Source organism: Pristis pectinata, chromosome 8, assembly GCF_009764475.1.
Source record: "Pristis pectinata isolate sPriPec2 chromosome 8, sPriPec2.1.pri, whole genome shotgun sequence".
Classification (NCBI taxonomy): Eukaryota; Metazoa; Chordata; class Chondrichthyes; order Rhinopristiformes; family Pristidae; genus Pristis; species Pristis pectinata.
The window spans coordinates 22,112,767-22,140,250 of NC_067412.1; the positions used below are offsets into that span (position 1 = coordinate 22,112,767).

The 27,484-nt window shown below is 36.6% G+C and overlaps 1 protein-coding gene and 2 long non-coding RNA genes across 5 annotated transcripts in view; 2 read left to right on the top strand and 1 right to left on the bottom strand.

Moving 5' to 3' along the window:
• The window catches only part of LOC127573565 (uncharacterized), a 34,690-nt gene extending 29,207 nt beyond the window's left edge, over nucleotides 1–5,483 (top strand). The window contains exons 2-3 of the long non-coding RNA XR_007956782.1: nucleotides 351–406; nucleotides 5,151–5,483. This is a non-coding gene — a long non-coding RNA (uncharacterized LOC127573565). The remainder of the gene's footprint in view (nucleotides 1–350; nucleotides 407–5,150) is intronic.
• Nucleotides 1–18,379, top strand: part of LOC127573566 (uncharacterized) — a 48,991-nt gene extending 30,612 nt beyond the window's left edge. The window contains exons 2-3 of the long non-coding RNA XR_007956783.1: nucleotides 11,373–11,433; nucleotides 18,085–18,379. This is a non-coding gene — a long non-coding RNA (uncharacterized LOC127573566). The remainder of the gene's footprint in view (nucleotides 1–11,372; nucleotides 11,434–18,084) is intronic.
• The window catches only part of mettl22 (methyltransferase 22, Kin17 lysine), a 41,473-nt gene that overhangs the window by 2,395 nt on the left and 11,594 nt on the right, over nucleotides 1–27,484 (bottom strand). For 2 of the 3 annotated variants that reach the window (XM_052021902.1, XM_052021905.1), the window contains 7 exons: nucleotides 26,030–26,070; nucleotides 25,804–25,948; nucleotides 18,617–18,688; nucleotides 14,086–14,139; nucleotides 12,804–12,884; nucleotides 8,330–8,432; nucleotides 5,534–5,702 (listed from right to left, as the gene is read on the bottom strand). In XM_052021902.1, the coding sequence (XP_051877862.1) occupies nucleotides 5,534–5,702; nucleotides 8,330–8,432; nucleotides 12,804–12,884; nucleotides 14,086–14,139; nucleotides 18,617–18,688; nucleotides 25,804–25,948; nucleotides 26,030–26,070 (665 nt within the window). The remainder of the gene's footprint in view (nucleotides 1–5,533; nucleotides 5,703–8,329; nucleotides 8,433–12,803; nucleotides 12,885–14,085; nucleotides 14,140–18,616; nucleotides 18,689–25,803; nucleotides 25,949–26,029; nucleotides 26,071–27,484) is intronic. The other variant, XM_052021906.1, reaches the window with a different exon arrangement.

Here is a 27,484-nt window from a genome sequence, read left to right on the forward strand (position 1 = left end):
AAACTCAATAAACCAAAATATTTTCTAAATTGTAACCAAATCCTCAAGGCATGTTTAACTACTAAATTATCTGTTAGTTTATTTAATGATATTGGAAGTGAAGAGCCAAGCAAAGAGGTAATAGAAAATTTTTTTTAAAGAGTTAATTTCCGAAGAGACCCATACTGGACAAGCCTCTTGATTAATGTAATGTAACCAAAACGTAAGATTTCGTATATTGACTACCCAATAATAAAATCTAAAATTAGGTAAGGCTAAAACTCATTCTAAAACTCATAAGGTTAAAACTCATTCTTTTTAACCTTCTGAAGGTGAACTTTATTTAATCTACAATGTTTATTATTCCATAGGTAAGAAGATGTAATTGACTCAAGAGAGTCAAAGAAGGATTTAGGAATAAAAACAGGTAAAGCCTGAAATAGATATATAAACAAGTAAAATATTCATTTTAATAACATTAATTTGGCCAATCAATGATATAGAAAGGGGAGACCAACTTGATAAAACCCTTTTCACATAGTGTAGTAAGGTGAAAAAAAATTTCTTTAAATAAATGCTTATTTCCTTGTAAGCAATAAGAAATAATATAAACCTTTGTTCTAAATATACATTGAAGCACTGATAATACACTACCACAAGATGGCAATCATAATTCAGCAAGTATTGACTGTTTTGCTTGTTAAGCCTTTTAATTGTTGGGTCTCTCCTGCCAAATGAGACTTAAGGAAATGTCAGGAATGGCTGGTGTAATAAGCACAATCCATTCACTTGAATTGAGTCACTGACCCTGAGTAACAAGGCAAGTCCAGTTAAGTTTGTTTTTACATACTTTTTATTAATGTCTGTAATTAATTTTTTATTACTTTCAGAGTTTTGGTGACTTTTAAGTCTACTTGAATTTTTAAGTGCCTTAATCAGAGATTTAAAAACATTTCAAAGGTCTTTGACAGTGGTGAACTATCAGGGCACCTAGGGGCAGGGTCTCAGATTACATTACCCAAAGTCCATCATGATTTGCAGCCTGGTCCACTTCATGGGACAACTCTCAGGTACAAATGGCTGCTCAGGTTGCCCTCCACAGCTGTAGCTGGTCAATGTGGGTGGGCTGCCATCACATGGAAATGGGCTCAGTACTTCTAACCAAATTTTTGAAAATGGAGAACTACATTTATGGACTTAATCAAAAAAAAACTTACGAAGAATTTTCTAATATTTAAATTTGTTTCCATTGAATATGATGAGTTCACTAAAGCTCAGTCCTCCCCTCTGATAGTCACATTTCAAATTACAACAAATACAACTAGCCTAAAGGTGTAATTGTATTAAAGTAGATGCACTTCTAACAAGTGACAATTATTCTATGCTTAATTAATAAAATCTTTGGAATTCAGCAAAGTACAGGCAGTTCCGGGGTTACATAAGGATTCAGCTCCTGAGAACTGTCTGTAAGCCTATTTCTCCGTAAGTCAGAAATTTCTGTTTTCTACAGCAACTCATACTGTATCGCTTTACATACACTTGCTATATAATACTTTCATTTCATTCAATAATCAGCCTAACACTGCCCAAAATTAAACTAATATACTGTATCCAGTCATTAACAAACACCATGAAATATTTTATTATTATAGTTACCAGCTTAAAAAAAAAGCTTTAAAAATGTATGGGAGAATTTGGGTAAAGTTGGATTTTCATAAGTCAGGTCATTTGTAACCCAGGGAGCTCCTGTATTATCTTGGTTACCATTTACAGATTTTACTATCGCTTACTGTAGTTTAAGCTATAATTTTCTCAGATTGGACAATGTAACCATGCATTTTGCCCTACCATTTTCATATATTATTTAACTTCACCTTGTCCAATTATTTATTTCCTTTTGAAAATCTATTATTATACTTTCATTGTGGGTTCTGGTAGGATATTTCATTCATGAACAACCGCTTTGCTTGTTTTGGTGATAATTTTAAATTTATTCCCTTTAATTATACATTTGTCTTAGCTGATTGTGGAATTTTGTTAAATGCAAATTGGTGCCACATTTTCCTAACTAGCAACACTGACTGCACTTCAAAAAAACACAATTGACTTTGAAGCATTTTGAGATAGCTTATAAAAAGTATGATATAAGCACTTTTTTCCATTTTTTTATTAGAAGAACTCACATTCTTGATCTACTTTATCAGCAAACTTTTACAAGTTCAAACACTTCTATTATCTCAGATTTTTCAATCTTTGTTTTAATTGCAAAGGGTCCCAATTTCTCAGTCATTCCTCCTAACCCTGTCACACATAGTAATATGTTTATCCTGTTTGCATTTTTCTCCAAGATCTTCCCTTTTTCTAAAATGGGACATCCAAAACTTAAGAAAAAAATTAGCTGCAGCAACCAATGATTTTTATATGATGAACATTAGCTCTATGTTCAATGCCTCCTTTCTTAGTGCTCACATACTGTTAAGATAGATTTCCTATTGCACTGTTCCCTCAGAGTCAATTCTCCCATATCCTGGAGATGTCACTCCCTATCACTCCCAGACGTGAATAACCCAATGGTGCAGATCTATGACCAATATTCCTTGATCCTCACCTTTTCTATTTGTCAGTGAAATGTAGTCGCAAATATTGAATTCCCCTCCACAGAATACTGGTAGGCCTTGAAACCGTAACTCAGAACTGTAAAACCTCAGACAGTTTTATCTAATAAACTCAGAGCTGCTAACATTGTTGCTTCATCATGTGATGAACCAGAACTGGGCAAGGGGTGTGGGGTGGGGTGTTCTAGAAGGGAGCTATTGATTAAAATTGTCTTTGTATTTTTACTCCTGGGGAAAGACCAGGTAAATTAAGGCTAGGGAAATGAACTTGCTGAAAATCACTTTAAGGAGGATGTGAAATGAATAGTTTCAAACAGAGAAGGAAGTGTAAATTAGTGTTGTAAAGTCACTGCCAAATCAGATAAAGAAAAATAAATAGTGGAAAATACACAATGGATTAAGATGGATAGAAAAATGTGACTGAAAGGAAAATTAATACTTTTTATTTCATTTTTTTAACAAAATCTCAAACCTTAAAGAATGGTTTGTAATAGTTAAATTTCAGTGCAAGAAAGGTTGGCAGAGATTTATGCATAACACATTGTTAAAGAAGAAAAGACTTGGATGGTTTAGGCTGAACTTAACCAAGGTGAACTTAGTTTGTATTTCTCATGCAAATACAGCAACCCCACACCATTTGATACATTTCAATATTAGGCAGACCCTGAGGTTCTTTTTTGAAAAGCTAATGATAAAGTAATGCAACTCAAACAGTAAATATTTGTCCGTTTTTTAGTTTTACTGAATTTAATAAAAGGATGACTAGAGAAGCAAACTGGGAGATGTCTATTATTGCCATTTATATAAACTTCCAGAAAATACCTGATAAAGAGATTGTTAGCTAAAGTTGAAGCTTATGGAACTGAATATAAATTAATTAACTGGTTATGAAAGTAGCTGAGCAGCAGTAGTACACTGAGAATAGGGTAGGTATTCACATTGGCAGGATGTATCTCGTGCTGGCCCATAGAAGTGTGCATTGGGGGTCTGACTCCTCATTGTGTTTATTAATGGCTTGAATGGTGGGGCAGAGGCTGCACAGCCAAGTCTAACAAATTCACAGAAACAGGCAACATTTAAGTAGTGTGGATGCAATTAAAAAGACATGATTAGATTAACTGAATAGGTGGAAAATGGATTTCAAGTAAACAAATGTAAGGTCATCCACAGAACAGAATTGAAAAGACAAAATGGGGTGAGGGCTAGAGGGAGTAAATGTTAAGTATCTAGATCACTGTCATGGACAAATGCAAAAAATAATCAAAGTGGTTAATGAAATGCAGGTCTGGAGTACAAGGGGTATAGTTGTGCTGCAGCTATATAGAGCAGTAATTAGGTTACTTATTGGGTATTGTGTTCATTTCTAGCTACCATAGTTTAGGAGGGATATATTGGCAATGGAGGGAGTGCAATACAGAGTTACTAGAATGACATCTGGGCTCCAGAAACAGTTCTCCTAAACTTGGCAGGTTAACGTGACTGAATTATAGTTTTCAAAACAAACTGAAAGATTAGATGCAGAGAAATTATATTCTTTGGTTGGGGATTTTAAGAATAAAGGACATGGTCTAAATTTAGTACCAAGCTTTTCAGGAATGACATTAGGAAACATTTCTAAATGCAAAGGGTAATGGATGGTTTTAACTCTCCATCACAAATGGCACTTAATGCTGAGTCAATTGTTAAATTTAAATTTGAGATAGACAGATTTTTTAAGTGAACGTGATAAAAGATGAGGGTCTCAGTTCAGCCAAGACCTCAACAAATGACGGAATAAGCTAAATGGACTAAAAACCCTACTTGTGTTACTGTGTAACCTGTATCTAAAGTTTTACACCATTTATGTATAAGTAAAGGAGAGTGCCATTAGTGCACTTTATTAGTCCATTTTATTTTGACAGAAAACTTTGACAATAATTCTATTATTCATCCTTCCCAATTACGAACTTACCTTCTTGATCTTTTGCAGCCCTACCTCTCCATGATAAATATTATTGTACCTCAAGAAGCATTATTTTTATTTATTTTGTTCTAACATTCTTTCATGTTCCCTTTAATTCTTTTTAACCTCTTTTATAGCTTTCCTGTATTCTTTGTAGCATTGCTGATTTCTTTGTCATATTTCTTGTAAATGCTAAATCCTTCTGTTTTGTTTGGTTTGTGTCCTATTGACTGCCAATTTTCAGTATAAAATCCTTTCTTTCACCCCAAAATAAAGTACAAATTACTGGAAATACTCAGTATCTGTGGAGGGGGAAGGATAGTAAATATTTCTGAAGAACATGGAACAGTACAGCGCAGGAACAGGCTGATCATGATGCCAATCCAAAGTAATCCCTGCATATAGTCTATATCCCTCCATTCTCTACCTGCTCACGTGCCTGTTTAAGTGTCTCTTAACTGTTGCTATTGTATCTGTGTCCACCACTTCCCCAGACAGCACATTCCAGGCATCTACTGCTAAAAAAGAGTTGATGATCTTAAATGTTAATGCTTTTCCATCGCTGCAGATAATGACTAAAATGCTATTTTGAACATTTTTTGTTTTTATTTCAGATTCAGGTAACTTGGTCGGCATGTATGAGTTGGGCCGAAGGACCCGTTTCCGTGCTGTATTGCTCCCTGACTCTATTTCCAACATATGTAGTATTTTGCATTCTGTTTTTTTTAAAGCAATCCCTGGAACTTATTTGAACTTTCCTCTATCAACATTCATAGCTGTATTATGACACAATTTGTCACTTTTTTCTTTCCATTTTATCTCTAGAAGATTCATTATTGTCTCACAATATTTTGTTTAATTTCCTCTTCACAGCACATTCTATTCCTAGAGCTCTCTAATCCAAAATGATAGTCTGAAACACAAGTTTATATAAGTGAATTATTCACCAATCACTAACTCTTTCCCCTGGGTGCACTCCAAGCTTAAAAGTACTTACCAATTGTTCCACTCGCTCATAAAAAAGGAACTGTGGAAAAGTAAGTTTGACCGGTTCCACAGCAAATTTAGTTTTTCCATCACTCAAGTTTTCCAACTCAGCCAAACAGAATCGGAAATGATCATATGCATCACATGTAACATCCATTTTTCTCAATGTAAAGTTTAGTCTGAAAGAAATTACGATTCAGTTTTAACAAATTCTGATGCTATTAAGCTATGCTATATTTTTGAAGATTTGTTATAGTTAAAATAGGTTAGAACGGTGAGAATATGATGAGAATACTTGGTTTGTTTTATTCTTTAATAACAAGATGTACATTTGCCTACACTATAAGGATGTGACTATTTTAAATCATGTATCTTTAGATGACATTGGAATTTTGACTCGTGATGCCAAATTTAGAAAAACATCTTTAAGGACTGGAGGTCATTTTCTGAGTTTTACCCAATGCGAGGGGAGTCCAGATGTTTGCTGCATTCACTGCTCACCACGTGGTTCTTTCTTCATTGGGGAATTCAATCATTGATTGGGTGAACGCTTTGCAACCCACCTCTGATGAGTCTGCACATGTGACCTAGAGCCTCTCTCTTTATTTTGGTATCCGCAGTATTTTGTTTTTTTTTACCATCATGTGCTGTCTGTGGACAAGGTTCCTATTATGAGCAAATTCAATTGTTTCTCCTACACCATTTTCAACTCTTGGATGAAATGTTCTTTGCTGATGTCAAATTGTACTGGCTATTTCTAAATATATCTCTTTTATCTTAAAAAAATGTCATCTAACAGACCAATAAATCACATCTAATCAAACTTCTAAACCAACATATGTCAGGTACAGAATCATTTATATGATGAAATATATGTTAGTGGAACACAACCATCAATTGCATTCCTCAATGAAGAAAGTTAGTTGATGGCAAATATTCTTTGTGTATATTTCATTACTTGCTCCATCTAGATTTCTACCTTTCAATATCTACAGAAGGATTAACAGCTATATTTAAGTTGTTTTTACTAATTAATAGACCCATGAGGAAAAATTGTACATTTAACCTGTACCGTTATCAACAGAGTGTTTATGAACCCCTGTTCTGGTATCTTTTTACTGACAGAATAAGCTCTTAAATGGTTACTAGAATGAATCCAATTGTGACTTGATCGTGATGCTCTTTGTAGTGGGAACCTTCCAAAAGAAAATTGAGCTTTGAGTTCTGTGAAACAATGATTATCAATGCAACCCAGTGCAACATTTTGTAGTCCACTACATTGTGGCAAACACATCAAACTGAAAAAACTAAAAGAAGTTGTCAGAAAGTTTTGACAAATCTGGAACAGCACTATGACATGTAGTTATTATGAAGATTAATTTGTCACGGGCTTGTCACAATCACAAGCTGTCAGAAACACCGATGCTTTAACATTTATGTGGCAAATAGTGGTGGTAAAACCTTTGAAGATTCTCCCTCAGTTCTTGTTAACTTGTTGCAGGCAGATCAGTGTTGGTACATTGGCATATTGGCAAATTGAAGCTTGCTGTTGCATTGAAAGCAGTGGATGAAGTTTCATTGCTTCAGCAACTTGGGAACCCCTGACCACTGAACTGCATGAGTTTTTGGCTGTTTTAGGATAAGCTGTTACATTTGCCAAAATAATGTGAATGATGCCTTGTTACACCAGTCTATTTTGATCACTTTTCTAAGTTCTTAGCTATATTATTTCTGATATTTACAAGGACGTCAATGACCATTTCATTGATCTCTCACTCTATAGTAGAGTGGAGGCAATCAATAGCCTGCTTTGAAGGAAATTAATCTGTAATCCTCTACCAGCTGTGGCTGACTTCCAACCCACAGACCTTTTTGACCTTGGCCCCCACCAACTTTACGGGCATTTATTTTTATACCACAAATGGCCCTAATGCTATCCATAGTAGACAGTGATAAAAATGAGCAAAAAAAAATGAAAAGCATTATATGAAGAAAATAATTAAAGTAATATTGAGGAGAGAAAAGGACATTATGAAAACAGAGCGAGAAGCTCCAAGTTTGTCAAGTGATATGGGGAAGTGAGTGAGAAAACCTGGGTTGAATCCAGGATTTGATCAGCCATGGACTTGTTGAATGGCAGAACAGGCCTGGGGGTTGATTGGCCTATTTCTGATTGTTACTCATGTTCTCATAAAGGAAATAAACTAATTTAAGTGAAAAAGTCCCGGGCTCTGTAGGGAGGAAAGAGAGGGCAACTATTTTTTATTGGTTTGAGATGTGAGGGGTTCCGGCAAGGTCATTTATTAACTATCCTTAATTTCCCCTGAACTGAGTGATTTGTTAAGTATTTTTGAGGTAGATAAGAATCAATCACATTGCTGTGGGTCTGGCATCACATCCAAGCCCTAGGGTACTGCTGTTTGAGTTTCACATCCAAAGTTATAGTGTAGGTTCTCCCTCAGGCTAATGCAGATCACTTACCGGCAGTTTTATAACAGTCCGGTCAGTTATTTTGAAAGGTCGCCTTAGTTGGTTTATACAGTAGTATTCACAAATAAAATACCCTCAGCAGGAAACCAGTCCCCGCTTTGATGTGATAACCTTTTTATGACTAGCAACGATACTTACATTGAGAAATCAACTGCCGACCAAGACTAAACTTTTATGTACAATAAATAACATTATAGATAGGTTTCTGATGCAATTTTTTCTAAAATTTCCCTTTAAGATTTTCACTCCAAACTTCAAAATGTAGATACTATAATATATGCAAGTTGCTTCTTGTAAATTTCTTTTCTGAACTTACCTTTTCTCCACAGAGAGATATACAGTGCTTGGATTTCTGAAATTGCTCAAAATTCTGTAGATTGTTTGAAAAAATGCATCTGTCAAATCATCATCATAGAATACTGTAATAAAAGGAGGAAAGGAATACAGTTACTCAAATGCACATACTATTTAAAATCTATTAAATGGGATGCTTTACATACAAACTCAATACTAAAAAGCATATAGCCCAAAATGTCTCAACTAACTTGTGACAAAGACAACTTGGCAACCTCAAAAAGCACTTTAGTCTAATGGGAAAAGGCTTCAGTTCAACAATAAAGAATAACAGGAAATCGTTGGAAGTCATATGCTTAGTCTCATCTGGGATAAACTTGGTCAAGATTATTTACTGGAATTATCATAACTTATGTTCATATTCTTGCAGCTATAAAGCACTAGTGAATCATATGTGGCATTGTTCAAGATGGGGGGGGGGTAATCTATTTTAGAAAAATAGGAACATTGTATGGTATAATCCTTAATGCATATTGCTGTTAAAAACAATTGTGTCCAATGTATAGTACTAATGTCCTTTCCTTGTTAAGCAAATCTGCTGCAATATTTAAATAAAAATAATGGTGCTCAGTATTCACAGTCTAAATTTGTGAACAGTTTTACTGACAACCCAAGTACAGTTAAACTTGGAAATCAGGAATGCGTTGCCTTGCTCTTCCAGAAGTTTTGATGCAATAGTATCTTAGCAAGAGATACAAGGAACTGTATAACTTTTGTCCATTAAACATCAGAAAAAAATTAGGGCTTGTATGTTTCATTTATTTTTCTTTATTTTACTTCCAGAGTATGAATCAAAACCTAATATGTAATACTGTTATACAATTTTATGAAAGGAACACTGAAAATTGCAGGATACCTGCCTTCTATTGTAGCACTCAGTCATATTATGGTTTTTCTCATACAATATCTCTGAGCAGTTACCATAACCTGATTCCACTATGTGTATAAATTTGCTTTAATAGCTCACATTTGTGGCACATTAATGAAATAAAAGCTATTTTTAGTTTCCTTATTGCTACTGCAACATAACCTTAGATGTCATCTGAAGGCTGTAGTGTGTGATCAATCAATTGTAATGCCTAGAGCAACAAACAATCTGCTGGAGTAACTCAGCAGGTTGAGCAGCAACTGTCGACGTTTCTTGTGATTTCAATTATAAGGCCTAGATAAGCCACCTTCCTTCCTGATACCAGATATCTTTAATTGAATCATTCGATATTTTAGTTACATATTTATCATAGTTCCCTTATTCACCAGTGACAATGAATTTAAAAATGAATCTTTCTATTATATAAATGGCTATATTTCTATTAATTTCCATAATTTTCTATTAATATCCATTTATGAACCACGATGGTTACATTTCCAATGATTTTCATGATAATGTTAAAATACATTGTGCTAAATATTTAATTAATTGTAAACTTGGAAATCAGCTTTATGGCTCATTCAGACAAAGGTCAAACTATATGAAAATATCCAATGAAGTGCAATCAGATAAAAACAAGAAGATAGCATTTGTTCTGATCCTTCTTGCTACAAGTGTTAGTGAGCAACGCTGCTTTGACAACAATGCAGCCATTTTGGAGTACGCATTCCATCTCGCATCCTCTTAAGTAAACATGGCCGAACAATACATCTAGCAGGAAAGAATCACCTCTGGTACCATTTAAAAGGATCAATCAATATTTTCAGTTCAGATAATAGTTGAATTCTCTTCCTTGTTTCTAAATTATACAAACGTTTTCTGGAGTTGGTTTAATATGCAGTGGTCTACAAGAAGTTTTGTGGCAGTTAGAAGAGGAGCTTACTTCACTTTCACTGTGTAAATCATTAAAAAATATGGGATGAGGAGAAGATGGATTATGAGAAGGAGAAGAGAACAACCTCAGCATTCCAATGATGAATAGTACCCACTCCTCCACCTGGTTTAGGAGACGCAGTTGCATTTGTCCCCTCTGGTTATTTGTTACCATGTCTGGTTGTATTCCTCCTTGTCCTGTGTGGGAGAGAGGTGTGTGACATTGAATGATGCGGCTATCATGATTGCACAGTTGATACAGTGTGCAAGCTATGAAATATGAGGGTGAGGCTTGCATATTGCTAAGTATGGGAAGGTGGTGTGGAGCATGCTAATATTAGGTATAAGTCCTGATTGAAATAGATTGGTGTTAGGTGAGTAATGGAATGTATGGGAGTTACCAGTGGCAGAGGTTAGTAGTCCAGTGCCAGGATATTTGAAGGTACATTACCAAACCTTGATCACTCGTATGAGATCACTGAACATCTTGTGGCACTATAATCCAGTTGTAAAGGCTTATAAACTCTGGAAATTGACCTCCACAACTATCTGAACTCACTGCTTTTGCAAATAAGGTAAGGACGTACATCATGAATGGTGGGGCCCAGGGAATCTTGAGGAACAAAAGGATCTTGGTATTGATCTTGTTTAAAAATCCCTGACTGTGGTAACAAAGGTAGGTAGGAAGAAGTCATGCAGGATACTTGCCTTCATTAGCCGGGCATAGAACAAAAGTGTAGAGAGCTCTCAGTACAACTTGATGACACAGTGGCACAACTAGTAGAGCTGTTGCCTCACAGCTCCAGCAACCTGGGTTCAATGCTGACATCCGGTCCCATCAGTGTGGAGTTTACATACCCTCACTGTGACCTCATGGGTTTCCTCCAGGTGCTCCAGTTTCCTTTCACATCCCAAAGACTTGTGAGTTGAGGTTAACTGGCCATTGTAAATTGCCCACAGCGTGTAGGTGAGCGGATGGGAATGTGGGGAATAATGTTGGGTAAATGTAGGATTAGTATAAATGGGTGTTTGATGGTTGACGTGGACTCTGTGGGTCAAATGGCCAGTTCCCATGTTGTATGACTCTATGGCTAAGGTGTCTGGAGGGCATCCCAGTCACTGCTCCTTCACCGAGGCCTCCCATGCATCTGAAAATTTCTGAACTTGCTCTCTCTTACGTTGCGTTATTTTTCATTTTCCCAAGTTAGTTTCAGTTGTGGGACGAGGACAGCTACAATTGGACGTGAAGCTAGCCTCAAGCAGTGGTAGGTAGCTAACTTCATTTGGTAATACATAGCCAGTGCACAAACGATTAGTGATAGATGAATGCTATAATCATTATAATTAGTAAACTGCATTGTTGATATGATGCCTACACACTATATGGAGCCAGGTAATATAGAACATAAAACACTACTGCACAGGAGCAGGCCCTTTGGCCCATGATGTTGTGCTGACCTAATTAAATTATTGATCAAATGCCCAACTAAACTAATCCGTTTTGCCTACACAATGTCCATATCCTTCCATTTCCTGCACATTCATGTGCCTACCTAAGAGCCTCTTGAAAGCCTCTATTGTATTTGCCTCCATCACCACCCCAGGCAGCGCATTCCAGGCATCCACCACTCTTTGTGTATAAAACTTGCCCCACACATCTCCTTTGAATTTACCCCCTCTACCTTAAATGCATGTCCTTAGACATTTCAACCCTGGGAAAAAGATACTGGCTGTCTACTCTATCTATGCCTCTCATAATCTTATAAACCTCTATCAGATCTCTCCTCAGCCTCCACCGCTCCAGAGAAAACAATCCAAGTTTGCCCAAACTCTCCTTATAGCACCTGCCCTCTAATCCAGGTGGCATCCTGGAAAACCTCTTCCGCACCCTCTCCAAAGCCTGCACATTCTTCCTGTATTGGGGCGACTAGAATTGAATGCAATACTCCAGATGCGGCCTAACTAGAGTTTTATAAAGCTGCAACATAACTTCCCAACTCTTGAACTCAATTCCTCGACTAATGAGGTGGTAAAGAAAGCATGCCATATGCCTTCTTTACCACCCTATCAACCTATGTAGCCACTTTCAAGGAGTTACACGTTCTATAGAAGTATGAGAAGCACAGAAGTAGAAGAAATATGATTTTTTTTTGGAGGCATTGGAATTTAACACCATGAGCTATTAAGAAAGTATTAAAGCAGGGCAAATGGAGAGATATGGTCAGGAAATTTCAGACTGGAAAGCCTAAATTCATTTAATTTAGTCAAGTACATGATAAGTGCTGAAACATTACCCTTATGTAAGAAGAATAACACTGTCTTAAAGAAAGAGTAACAAGAGCTCTGGTTGGTACATGGTCCTTTTTTCCTGCAGCACTATTGTCAAAAGCAGAAGTTCATTATACTTAGTAAGCTGACGAACTGCACTCAGAGACAGTTTGCTGCAATTTTTAAAAAAAATATAAGCAGGGTGAAATTTTAGGTACATGCAAAAGGAAATTATCACATGCAAAACCACCGTCCTCAAGGTGTATTTCAAGGTTTCCAAGAAGACAATAAAATACTTAAAAGATAAATATAGTTCAGCAGTATTGATATTTTGATTCAATGCACTATACATACAGGACCCCCTTACCATCAGCAGCAAGAAGCACATCTGTCTGATCATACAACTGAGCTGTTTCTTCTTCTGACCAACAGTATGGATTTTTAGTATCTGCAGTAAAAAGATTATTTAAAGCATATCACATTACCTTAAGAGGTTGTATTTGCAATTCCTACTTTCAAAAATAAATTATATTTATAATTCTGAATCCAATTTTGCTTTGGAAAAAAAACTAAAATTAAAAGGAAAATCAAAAAAGTCTAGCTATTATTATCGGCAACTTTAGTGTACCAATATTTAATATATAGATTATTTCTAGGATATGGTTTAATATAAATGATGCTTTTGATTTCGTGAACTAATAGGCAAACAAAAAATATTCTGAATCAAATAGAGAGCAAGGCTGGAGGGCTGGAAATGAACTCCAGAAAGTTAAAGCAATGAAATCCAGTCATACCATGCAAAAAGAGGAAGATTCTTTAACAACAACTTGCATTTATAAAATGTTATCATGGAAAGATATCTCAAGACACCAGAGAAAATTGAACATAGGGCCAGAAGAAGAATAATTAGGAGAAGTTTGGTCAGTAAGGTTGATTTTATGGTACAAAGGATCAAACGGACGTGTAGGACAGGGCAAGAAGTTTAGGGAAGAATTCAGAGAATGCAGGACTTAATGGTTGAAGGATACAGCTGTGAATAGTTGAGTGATTACAGAATAAGGACACATAAGGAGTTCAAATCAGAAAAAGAGCTAAATGGGTACAGAATTACAGGGCTGTATGTCACTTAAATAAAGAGAAGCAAGGTCATGAAATTATTTAAATATGGGGTTTTTACATCTAAGGCATTGATTAAGAGCCAACATAGATTAACCACGACATAAAATGTTAACTGCAGAACAGGTGAGGATTGGATGTGTGCAGCAGAGGTTAGGAATAGCTGAGATGTATGGAGAATGAAGGATGGAAATAAAGTTGATTGGAGGTGCAAAGTATTTAAGATTTCAGGAATAGATAAGCTGAAGAGGCAAAGGAGGGAGTTATGTTATAGAGCTGTGGAGGATGGGATCTTTGTGAATTGAAAGAAAAGTTAAAAGAGAGGATGCTAACTGATGTATAGATCTAAAGAGGACGACAGAAATGGAGTGAAGCAAGTTGAGGCCTTGAACTCAAATGCCTTGAGTCAATGAAAACTGGTGAGGGTCCTGGTCTGCAGGGAAAAGCTCAAGGTACAAATTATTTTTAATTCATTATAGAGAAATTTGCACTATGTATAATGATATAAAACTCCAATTGAATAGAACTCTTACCTATGCATAATTCACTTTTCAGCCAGTCTAGTTCTCTTACTTTTATTTCACTTCCTGTTATATAATGCATAGCACAAAATATTTCAATTAGGAAAAATATAAATAACATACATATTATACTCCTATGCAATTACTGTAAAATTACCCAAGTGCCATTTCTTTAACATATATCCTAACAGTTCCTTCAATTCACCTTAATGTAAACCTCCCAATCACACTCAGGTTTATAAATGTTCCTCCCCTCACATAGGAGATTAAGGAATTTATTCTTTTGCTCCATACACAAACACTAATAAGGTGAATTCTTTTCTTTTAAATTGATTATTTCCAGTATATAGTTTTAAGCTAATTGAATACAGTGAAATACAGTTCTTTGGGATCACATCATTAAAATAAATCAGAACTGTTATAAAGCAATACTTCATTATGATGCAAAATAATTCAAGAATAACAGTGATCCACATTTATAAAAATAGTACTTCATCACAGTTAGCATCTTTGTTCTAGTTATGAATTTTTTTCAATTTCAAAATATACTTTCTTCATATAAAAAACAGAAGTATATCACAGAACATTCAAGTCAATATTCTCATAACAAATGATGTTATTCATGTTAATTAACACTACATGTCACTATTTGTCATTCATTTACAACCTTAAAGGAAATAGTTCATTCAACAAAATAGTGAGCAATGTCAGGAAGATGCAAATCTGTGGCCCCATAGATCCCCTGCTTCAATGAGTCCCATAATAAGTGGTCCTGGACCTTAAGAGCATGCCAGTTTGCTGAACTTGGCCGTGAACAACACCTTGCTCTGGATTACCAGTGGGTTTTGGGTATACCACAGAGTGTTTTCTCACTGAGTTGATGAGGACTACTTGTACAGCACAGCTTCCTGTGTTATGCAGCTGTTTGGGATGAACTTCAATAAATGCCTCGGAATCTCATCCCAGACTTTTCTGACAAAGACACATTCACTAAGAAGATAGGCACTGTCTCACTTCCAGTGTAGCTGTCATGAGGTGTGGCCTCTATACTACGTTGATTATATATGAAAGAAGTGGCGGGGCGGGGCAGGGGGGTGGTGGCGGTGGTGGAAACAATAGCTTTTCACCAACAGCCAAGCGAGGTCTTGGTATAAAAACATAAAGTGCTGGAAACACTTAGCTGGTCAGGCAGTGTTCCATGGAAAGAGAAACAGATTTAACGTTTCTGGCCAAAGATCTTACGTCAGAACTTATGTAAAATTGGTCAGTCTTCATTCGTCTTTGACTTGAGAATTAACTCTGTTCCTTTTTTCACAGACCCTGCCTGGCCTGTTGCATGTTTCCAGCATTTTTTGTATTTCTTTTCCGATTTCCAGCAACTGCAGTATTTTTTTTATTTTCAACCAAAGTCAGTGCTTGTTTGCTAGGTTTCATGCTGAGGCATTCCCAATGACACATACTGTGTAGAATACTTTATCCAAAAGAACACTCTTGATTGCAAATCAGTGAGGCAGTGGTCTGCATGAAACATCATCAGAGCCGGACAGGGAAAGGAGTTGGTAGGATCTGGTAGGGTAGTTCCCCAAACAGACGTCAGAGTGATTTGTCAGTATGCTTTAATCATCAATGCTCCGGTTGTGATGAATAATAATGAGACAATGCAAAATAGTCATTTCTGATTTGCTTGTGAATAGCAAGTCTCAATGTGACATTAAATTACTTTACAGTCAAAATGACAAAAATGGAATAAAATCATAAACTTTTTGTGTTAGAAAATTTAACAATAAGCTGTTATTACTCTCTAGGCAGAGTACAAACTGACTGTAAGGAACTCCCTTTTTGCATCCTTTCAACCAATTTCAAAAACTATGGATATATTCATAATCTTATATTTGATTACATTCTATCTTGTAATAATTAATCAAAGCTGCCAAGATAAGCAGAACAATGTCTGGGATAGGTTGTTGGATTGACCACTATTTAAAATGCTGGAAAACAATGTGCTGAGACCAAAACAATGAGGATTTGGCTCTTCAACTGTCATCTTGATTGTTTGGGGGTTTTTTTTGCCTTTAATATAGAACAAGCATTGTCCAATTTCTAGGCCATTCACTTAATTCCTTCCTCGAAGTACTATCATTTTCTCAGTCATGCTCATATCCAATATTATATTGCAAAGAAACTGAAAAGAATACAAGTACTGAGATGATTTTTATGGTGCTTTTATTGTGTTTCATTGCATCTAGTATTCCCCCAAGATTAAGCAATAAAACATAAAAAAGTTTCCTTCCAATGTTACAACCTACAAATGGCTAGACCACAACTGAGTGGCACAGAAATTATTATAGCATCCTTCACTAATTTAGTTATCTGCAGCAGATCTATTACCTCTAAAACTATTTTTACATCCTCTTCAATAACTATTTTTATAGCATCCTGTGGATTTTTTTCCACGATGCATACAAGAGCCCTTATGATCCAACTCCATATTCCAATATTCATATTTTATTAGTATTATCCGGTACTTGGACACAGCTACAGTATTTATAATGTTCTGAAAACTACAGAATAAAATAATTGGCTCAAATTTTCCTTGCAGCAGCCTGCCACTTGCCTGCCCACTAAATGAATTGCAACAACAACTTCCACAGTTAAGTTGCTTCCAACCTGGTTGGTGAGGTCTTCCAATGGGCATAACTATCGAAAGTTGGTCAAGCCATGCTCCCAGGATGAGTCAGCTGTTAATGTACTTGTATGATTGTAAATATCTCCAACATTCAAAAATGTTAACCATTTAACATAATATTGATTTTAACTCATCAAATAAATTAAAACACTTACAAATTTATATCATTTACGCAAGTAAATAAAAAAATGTAAATGCCTGAACTTCCTGTTCTTCCACGAGTCTATTCCTCCGAAACAAATGGAATCGCTGGACCTGCATCATGTCTAACCTGCATGGGTTGAGTGAGCAGGTTCCCAGAGAAATTGTACAAGCTCATGTTTCACCAATGGACTCCTCAAGAGTCAGTCACTGAGCTGTCCAGTCCATGAGGAGCCCAGTGATGGAGCAAAGTCCTCTTGTCAGGGGCAGAGAGCTGAACCAAAGTTCTGAACTTCTCCCTCTCATATATGGAGGTGGAACATTCATCTTTTTTGGGCCAATAGCTCAAGGTTTAGGTGCTAAGGAATTTCGTGCACATATAAAAGGACCCAAAGTATTTCCACCTATAATATGGTTAAACCCACACCAAGCCATAGGCTATAATTCAACTCATTCTTTCAGGAAATGCAAAAAAAACTAACCTTTCATATATCTTCTGATTTTCCACATTTAAATATAATACTTTTTGGGTCCCTCATAGTCTTTTGCAATTTGACTATTTCCTAATAATCCCAATTATTCCAACATTTGGTTTCATCAAGTTAAAAACAAAACTTGACCACATTCAACTTCATGGTAAATGCTACTGCTTCACAGCTATAAAGACCAGTTTTATCCTTGCCTTGGGGGAGAGTTTCAGATTTATACTATTATTTTGCGGAGGGAAAACATGATTAATCCAGCTCTAATTTTAAGATTACATTGTTTTGTTTATAATTTGCCTGCCCTCTCTGTTAGTGCACAGGTTTCCTTCAAGTGCTCCCATCTCCTTCAACATCCCAAGACATGCTGGCACATTAAATGACTACTGTAAATTATCCCTTAATGTAGGTTAACGTCAAAAAGAATCCAAGTGGAGTCGATGAGCACATGAGAGAGAATAAGTTGCAGTCCTACAGGGCAATAAGGATAGGGGGAATAGAACTCATGGAATTGCTCCCCTAAGAACATGGATCTAATGGGGCAAATGGCCTCCTTCTATGTCTTTAGAAGATGAAAAAAAAGACATTGAACATTATGGTCAAGGTCTTGCTATGTTTTCCTTTTCTTAACCAGAACATACAGTTGTTTTTCCTTATCCTGGTGACAATCAGACAAGTAATTATTTTTTTCCTATTTTGCAGATACATCAATGTAAACTATATTTGGCAAAGGAACACATTCAAAATCGCTTCAATGCACAAAGGACACCTTGATGTCCTTACCCTATCACAAAGTGACTTTGTTTTAAAATTTCAGAAACAATAGCTCAAATTATCTGTAGTATGTGAGGTAACACCATAGTAAATTTTTGTTGGTATGAAGCCAATAGTTACACCATGAAAAGTGATTCTTAGCTCCTTTTCTACTCCAACTGCAGAATTTTCATTTTATGTGGATGCTCAGAGTACAGCATAAATCCAGAGGCAAGGTTCAACATGAAGATTGCACTCAGCATGGGCTTAAACTCTAGATTTACATTAAAAGTTTATACCTTATGTTAATAAAGTCACATGATACTGATGGTACAGTTGTAGTTCACATGCAGACTCCTATGAACACCTTTAACTTAAACATTAACTATTTAGAAGTCTACTATTTCAGAAACAAGTCATCTGAATGGCACCTTGTAAAATACTTGACTATATTTCTTTCAAAGATTTAACTTTAACTTACCTGTTGTCCCATAAATATGCTTGTTTGCAATTATATTTCGTTCACACATATTCAGCAGATCTTCACCAACATCTGGAAATATAAAATGTAATTTTAAGTCTATATGTATATATAAGATATATATGATAATTTCAATGATAATTGCCTAATGCTAAATGAGTACAATTTACATAAGTATTTGCTGCTCATGGAAACTGATGACAATCATTGGGTCCAAGCTATTGAGAGGCCTGTACATTAATACTTTGTTTATCTGATGCTGAGAGTATACTTTTCATGGGAATTCATCTCACACACCCAGATTTGTGGCAATATTCAGCAAAACCAACCACCAAGATTTTCCAGCTGTGTTCAGGCATATTGATAGAATTAGTGAACCATCAAATGAAATTACTGCTACAAAACTGACACTTCCATTGTAACGACATCTACTTACAATTATCTAGAAGCTATTGGGAAGAATAACCTTAAAAAGAACATTTATACACACTTTCTGGGTCCCAGTAGTTAGACGTAGTTAATGAGTGTGCCATGAGGAATTGTAGATCTTCCTGACTCAAGTTTAAAATTACCGTCCAGTGAAAATCAAGAAAAGTGCAGATGCTTTACGACTAAAACAGAAGATACTAGAAATACTCAGCTGGTCGGGCCGTATCTGTGGGAAGAGAAACAGAGATAAAGTCCCTTTGTCAGGATTGGGTAGGAGACGAAAGAAGCTTATTAAGCTGCAAGGAGGGGAGAAATGTCTCTGGGGGAGGGAGAGAATCTGTTTCTCTTCCCACAGAAGCAGCTTGCAACTGACCTGCTGAGTACTACCAGCATTCTCTGTTTTTATCTTATCACCCAGCTGGGTTAAAATCATTAAGAATCAAATACTACTTCTTAAATGAACATTGCAAACAGGGGTAAGCTATTCAACCTCTTGAGTGTGTTCTGCCATTCTGTATGATAATAACTGATATACATCTCCATTCCATTTGCCTGCCTTTGCTCTATATCCATCTGATTTCATACCATTCAAAAATCTGTTTACCAGTAGTTTACTAGTTGTATTCTAGCAACCACAGCCTTTTCAAGGAGAGTTTCAGATTTACAGATTTACACTTGTCCTTTGTGGGGGGGGGGGGGGGGGGGAATACATTTCTTAGTTTCATTAACAATTGATCCAGCTCTAATTTTAAGATTACATTGTCTTATTCATAGTTTCTCCACCAGATGTAATAGTTCATCCATACCCATCGCATAACACAACATATTAAACACTTCAATCTACTACTTCTCAAACTTCAAGAGGAATAAAAGCCAAGTTTATTCTAACCATATTCTAGCTTACTAAAGTACTGGTTTCATTTTGATGATTTCCTGTGGTCCCTGTAATACATCCTTCCTGAAATGCCTATTGCCAGTTTGCTTGTTATACACACCATTAACTATGCTGCAACACATGAGGGGATGTGATTTATAAGCTAAGACATAATGAGGGGATAGCGCGGTAAGGGATGTGATTTATGGCCCTTATGTGACTCTATTCCTGAGCGCAAAAGTAAACCATTGCAGCCATGGAGTTTTATTCTAAAAGTCTGGAAAGGAACTTTAATCATAGTTTTTCCATCAGCAATCTTACTATTCATAGTAAAGGGAAGGCAATTTTTTGGACCCAAAGCTATATCTATTCATGTGGATGCAAGCAGTGCTGCTTTGTTCTGCATGGGATTCAATTCTTTTCATCATTATAGACAGAATGAAAGAGGAACAGAACAGTAGGCATATTAATTGAGACACTGTAGCAGGAGCTGAGCCAAATCCACTACTAACTACACTCCTCCACGCAGAAAGTGTAGAATAGAAATCTTTTGAAGTATTGTCAGATCATACTTCAGTGCAGAAGCAATCGTCCCTGAGTTCAAGATGTTTATTAATGATCTGCAGTTTCAGTCTATCATCTGCAAAACCTTTGCAGTGGCTATTAGACAATACTAGTCTTCAATTTTTCTTGGATAGGATTCCATCCAGGCAAGCACCAGACATGATCAGCAAATAAGCTGTGATGACTTGAATTGGACAGGTCAGGAATGCATTATATCTGTTTTCTTCAAATATAAAGTCTCCTCCACAGTAAACTCTGAGATCCATAAGTTTTTGTGGGCTTATCAGTTTCCCAAGGTATATGCTCTTTTGTAGGTATTATTTTGGAGGAAGCCATAGCTGCAGTGGCCAAAGAGCTTGGGAAGTGCAGGATAACCATCCTGCAACCAAATTCCACCAACAAAATTGACGTGGGTCAAGAATGGAATCCAGAACAATTTCACTGGAAATAATCTCCTCAGTGACATGTGCACAAAAAAAAGCCAGCCAAGATTGAAACTTAAACAATCAAACTTTTATTCAGTGCAGCAATGCAGACAATAAAAAGTGTAAAATGATACAAAAACACAAAATAGCTAGATTCTCATCAGAGAAACAACAGAAAAGTGGATCAGATGCAGGATTTTTGTTAACCTAGCAAATATACATTCCACAGAATATTTTTGTACCAAACCCTGTGATTGAAGAACCAACAGAGATTTGGTAAAACTGTTTAGTGAGTTTAATTGAAAAATAGTTTTGTTTTTTTTGAAGTAATTCAATTATTTTCCCCAATCAGTTCAAATATAAATTTTCTCTGTATTAAATGGAAAAAGCGAGACTCCAACCAATTTCTGATAAAGTGATTAATTAAATCACAGTAATAACTAACAACTAAAACAACAACACCAACAAAATCAAGATACAAAGAAACATTTTAAATATGATTCCATCTCTTGGGTTCTTGAGTCTTAGGCAGCAGCTTGCCCTGTGGGGTGAAAACAGAGAGAAAATTACTTGGAACCAGGAAACCAACTAACTATTTCACACTCTCTAGTTACTGGAAGAAGGATATAAAGGGAACAAAAAGACAAGTTTTGGATTTTTAAATAAGTACTGAATTGAAGCACAAGGAATGCTTACCTTGCTTTCCCTGGTCAGGTGGCTGTATTTTTGTTTAAAAGTGGTACAGTTCAACTGTTCATGAGACAGCCTGGATAACGCTCAGCATCTCCACCACCTCACTAAATTAGCAGGAAAATTTGTCATCACAGTTGTTGATCCACGTCATCGGGTCCTCATTCACTAATTTTTTTTTGATTCTCTTGATTTTCTCTTGTAGAATTTAGGTAGAAAATGCAAGGCATTTGGATTATTTTTCAAGACATATTTCACAATGTTGTAAAAATTTTAATTGAATGTTATTAATTGGAAGCTGATTTTAGATAATTTCAGAAGTCACTTGCCACTCACCTTCCAGTACATCACATTTATCCAAATTACAGCAGCTGTTTGCAACATTTTATATTTTTGTTGGTCACCAACTCCTGCTTTATTAACTATTTCTTCATGGCATTGACAGATCAATGTTCCAGCAATTAAGGGAAAAATGTAATTTGTATTTTCTGAAGTCGTTTCTGCCATTTAAGCACATCTCACCAAGAATTTTGTATAATTCAATGAGATGCCATGAGCCTTTGTTCTTCAATATACATATTCAAAATTACCATGCTGTCCAGTGCTAAATTCAAAGCTACCCATGGCTTTATTTTTCAACTGCTGAAATGCTGTGTTGATCAAACAAACACCAATCCAAAAATGCCATCTCATTCTACTCTAGGGTGTGTCCTTCAGATGAATATAGTTTATTAGTGTGTGTCCTGTCACCCTCCCCTTTTTACATTTACTTGAAACTATATACCATTTGCTAGCCAGCTAATTTCCTAATCTGTCTAAAACAAACCTATACTCAAACCATTGGTTCAATTTATCTTCACCTTTCTGTAAGTTTACCACCACCAAAAAACCTTAAAATCCTGTTTCTATCTAACTTCTGATTCATTTATGTGACTTGTTATCCTTAAAATGTGGATCACAGCCAACCTTCTGGTTATAGCTGTCCATGGAGTCTGAATGACAAATATGTTTACTGCTAGTTTTACTTAATTTAGCCAATTTCCAATTCATTTTAACAACATTCTACTTCCTTTTTGTAGTTGAATTTTCTTGGTCAATCTGCAATCCCATAGTTTACGGTGGGAGCTTTTAAGTATGCAATCTGCCCACCAAATGCCTTGGCCAGTATTAACATCCTTTGCCTGCTGATCCAAGTAGTTCTCAGCTCAAAGAAGCAGAAAGCAGAGAGTAAGCCACTCAGCCTATTATTCAAGTGTGGTCCTTTGCAAGAAAACAATCAAATTAGTCCCATTCATCTCTTCTTAAGAAAGCTGTCCTTTTTAGCTAGATCTGTTTCAGTCAGCAGCCCAGGTCAAAGGAGACACTGCCAACAATGCTTCAGTCCCATTTGGGAGAGAATGCAGCTCTGGCAGTACCTCCAGGCAAACTGGGCAGGTCACTGAAAAGTTTAAACAAAAGCCATAAAGAGTGAGAAAACAAATAAAAACACACTGGCTCCAAACAACTTCTTGGCCAAGCAAATCTGCTATACTGATATCATTCTTAAAAATCACAAATTCCCTTATGCCCTGTGCCACCATTTAATAAGTTTATGGCTGATCCCTACAACTCCATCCATATACCTTGGGTCTATAACCCTTAGATACCCTGGTTTAAAAAACTGAAATTTCAGGGAGAATAGTACAGATTTTCTCCCCTCCTTGCATAAAGAAATGTTTCCTGACATTATCCTTGGATAATTTAGCTCTAATTTTCAAGTTATGCCTTCCTTTTACATACACCCCGATAGAGGAAATAGTTTATTTGTAGAGACCCTTTTAATTCCTTTAATCATCTTAAAGTATTTAAACTTTATTACCCAGTAACCCATTGTACTTGAGGAAATATGAAACAACCACTGCCCCCAACCTCTCCTCTTCCAGCTGTTTGTGCTTGAAATAAAGAGTACATGGTGGGGAATGTTTTTCTTAAAACCTACTTACCTGTACACAAATTATCTTATCTACCATTATTTCTTCATTGGGAACCCCCAGTGTTGTTTCCTTACCCATCCATTATCCCAATTTACATTCTTTTTAAATTCATTTTCAGGATCTAGGCACCACTGGCAGAGCTGTTATTTCTCGTTCATCCCTAAACACCCTTTAATAGGTGACAGTGGTCCATCTTCTTGAATCTCACCTCTCCTTGGCAGAAGTACTCCCACAGTGCTGCTGGGGAGAGAGCCAAGATTTAGACCCAACAATAATGATATAATGGGTTATATTTCTAAGACCTGAAGGGGAATCTTCAGGTTGTGGTGTTCCTGTGCAACTTCTGTCCTTGGTCTTCTTAATGGTAGAGGTCATAGGTTTGGGAAGTGCTGTTCAAGTAGCCTGGGATGAGTGACTGCAGTGCCCTTTGTAGATGATGCACTTAGCAGTCCATGTGTACCTGTGATACATTAAGTGAATGAATGCTGATGGGGTGCCAATCAAGCAGACTACTTTGTTCTAGATGGTGTTGAGTTTCTTGAGAGTTGCAGACGTTGCAAGTATCCAGGCAAATGGAGAGTATTCTGTCAGACTCCTGATTTATGTCTTGTGGATGATAGAAAGGCCTTGGTCATCAGAAAGTGTGTCTTCCACTGTAGAAAACCTAGGAAATCTACTCTGTCCTGCATTAGTAGCCACGGTATTTATGTTGCTGGTCCAGTTGAGTTTCTATTCAATGGTGATCCCCAAGAATGGAATTGGTTTACTATTGTCACTTGTACTGAGGTACAGTGAAAACTTGTCTTGCATACTGTTCATACAGATTCATTATAGGTTCAATTCATTACAGTGCATTGCGGTAGTACAAGGTAAAACAATACAGAATGCAGAGTAAAGTGTCACAGCTACAGAGAAAGTGCAGTGCAGGTAAATAATAAGGTGCAAGGTCATAACGAGGTAGATTGTGAGGTCAAGTCCATTTTATTGTACAAGATCGTTCAATAGTCATAACAGCAGGATAGAAGCTGTCCTTGAGCCTGGTGGTATGTGCTTTCAGGCTTTTGTATCTTCAGCCCAATGGGAGGGGGCAGAAGAGAGAATGTCCCAGGTGGGTGGGATCTTTGATTATGCTGGCTGCCTTACAGAGGCAGCAAGAAGTATAGACAGAGTCCATGGAGGGGAGGCTGGTTTCCGTGATGTGCTGAGCTGTGGCCACGACTCTTTGCAGTTTCTTGCAGTCCCAGGCAGAGTAGTCACCATACCAAGCCATGATGCATCCAGATAGGATGCTTTCTATGCTGCATCGATAAAAGTTGGTGAGTGTCAAAGGGGACATGCCAAATTTCTTTAGCCTCCTGAGGACGTAGAGGCGCAGGTGAGCTTTCTTGGCCATGGCATCGACATGGTTGGACCAAGACAGGTTATTGGTGATGTTCACTCCTCAGAACTTGATGCTCTCAATCCTTTCGACCTCAGCACCGTTGATGTAGATGTTGGTTGGGTGGGGGGGGGCTTGATCTTGGTCATGTCACTGAATGTCAAGAATAAGTGTTAGTTTTGGCCTTTGGAGATGCTCATTGCCTGGGATTTTTGTGGTGCAAATTTTACTTGCCACTTATCAGGCCATGCCTTAATGTTGTTCAGGTCTTGTGTGTGTGTCTGTTTCATTTGCTGATAATGGAATTGAAGTTTGTGCAATCATCAGCGAACTGCCCTACTTCAGACTTTACGATAGAAGCAAAGTCATTGATGAAGCAGTTGAAATGGTTTGGCTAGGACAATGCCCTGAGGATTTATTGCATACATCTTTAGATATTTCATTATTCTCTGAGGATGTTCTCTAATGATGTCAGGCTCCCTGCCCGCAGGGCCTGGCATTCTCCTTATTCTACTCAGCCTTCCCAATCCTCACAAGGTCCACCATTGTTTACAATAATTAGTGACTTCAACTGGTGACTTCGTTAACTGCTTCCCATGCAACTCCCTAGTTCTGGCAGTAATGCCATTAAAGCATTTTTATGTACATATAAACATCACAACACAAAATAAATTGCAATGCAGGACAAAATTAGAAAACATTTTGTTCTCAAACCACTCACCCTATTGTACCGACCATTTTGGGAACACTCAGTGCTTATGTAGCTATTGTTGGTACAATTTCAAAACCAATACGATAAATACCTAAATAAAATCAATGTGAATTAATTATCCAAGCATGTTTTTTTGTTTTACCTGTGCAATAAATGGTCTTTGCAACAGTTGCCATGACAATGCTGGTCATTCCTGTGCCTGCTCCTAACTCCAGAACTGTGCAGTCTCTGAATAGGTAGCTATTGTTTAAAATGTAATCAGCAAGAAGGAAAGCACCACGCCATACCTGCAGGTGGGAAGATCGCAATCAAAAATGGTTTTTAAAAATACATATTTAATTTCAACTTCTAAGATATATGTATGATACCTGCTTTCCAACATCCTCCAGTGCAGTACCCATTGTATGTTCTGTAAAAAGAACATTGTATTTGATGAGATACATTTCTAATGCTATTCAAAATAAGCATATCAACTTCCATTTATACAGCTCCTTTAAAGTACATGTTGATCTAAAACTAACTTTGAATCACATATGGAGATGTTGCAAGTGACTAAAAACTTGGTCAAAGAAGTCACTTTAAGGAGTGCCTAAAAGAGAGGCAGCAAGGTTTTTGGAGGAAATGTCAGAGAGAACTTTGGCACATGAAGGAATAGGAGCAAAGAATAGAATAATTCAAAGGTTTATAATTATAGGGAATGATATCTCAGAGAATTATATGACTGAAGCAGAGCATGAAGATAAGAAAGGACAAGATAATGGAGGAATGAGAAAATGGGTGATAAACTTTAAACCAAAGTGTTTCTTAACCATAAACTGATGCAAGTGACCAACTGCAGAGGTGATGGGTGAATGGCATGAGTGCAAGCTCATAACATGGCAGCAGAATTTTGGAATGCTTGATATTAAAGGACAGTAGAATAAGGAAGACCAGGTAGGAGTGCAATGGAAGAGTCAAGTCTGAAGGTAATAAGATACAAATGAGGGCTTCAGGAACAGCAGTGCTCATTCAGTAATGGAGTCAGGCAAAGCGATGAAGATTGAACTAATCGCTATCCACAATATGGATATATGGTCAGAAGGCTACTTCAGGAGCAATGATGATACCAAGGTTACAATCTTGTTCAGTATCATACAGTGGTACAGTGAAAGACAAATATGATGGTGAGAGATTGAAGTTCATGTTGCCCCAGGTTTATTATTCTATCTATAGTCAAAGTATCAATCCTCAGTAAGGAAAAATGAAAAACAGTTTTGCAAATAAACTATTTAACTGCTTTGCAGTCTTTGTTTTAAACATTTATCAATGCAATTAAATCTACTGGACACTGAAGCACTCATCAAAAGAATGCTCACAAGTCTTGCAGTTTCAAGGTGTGTGCGTGCGTGTGCATGCACAGAGGAAATTGCCCAGTCATGTGTAGTTAAAAATGTAGTTTTCACTTTCTTGTGTGGGCAAAGAATCAACTTTTTTTTAAAGAAGCTTTAATTTTCAAGAGTGAAGGGCATTTACCTGATATGTACCCTATTCCCCCAAATAATAGAGTAAAGTCCACGTTCTCCCATTTAACACTGCATCACATTCTCAATAAGTGGTTTTCAAATTAGTTGTGGAAGGTTCCATCCAATTAGTTATGGTGGTTGGTAGTTCCAGTTCTTAGAAAGCATAACTGAAAGTACCAGAAGTGGCAGAAATAAGAGGTTTTGTCAGGTTATGCAAATGTTATGCAAGAAACTGATAGAATTGATGTTTGTAGCCCTTTTGTTTACAACTTTATCCAAAAGTAAGTATTGGGCACAAGGTTAAGGCTTTGGCTTATGGGT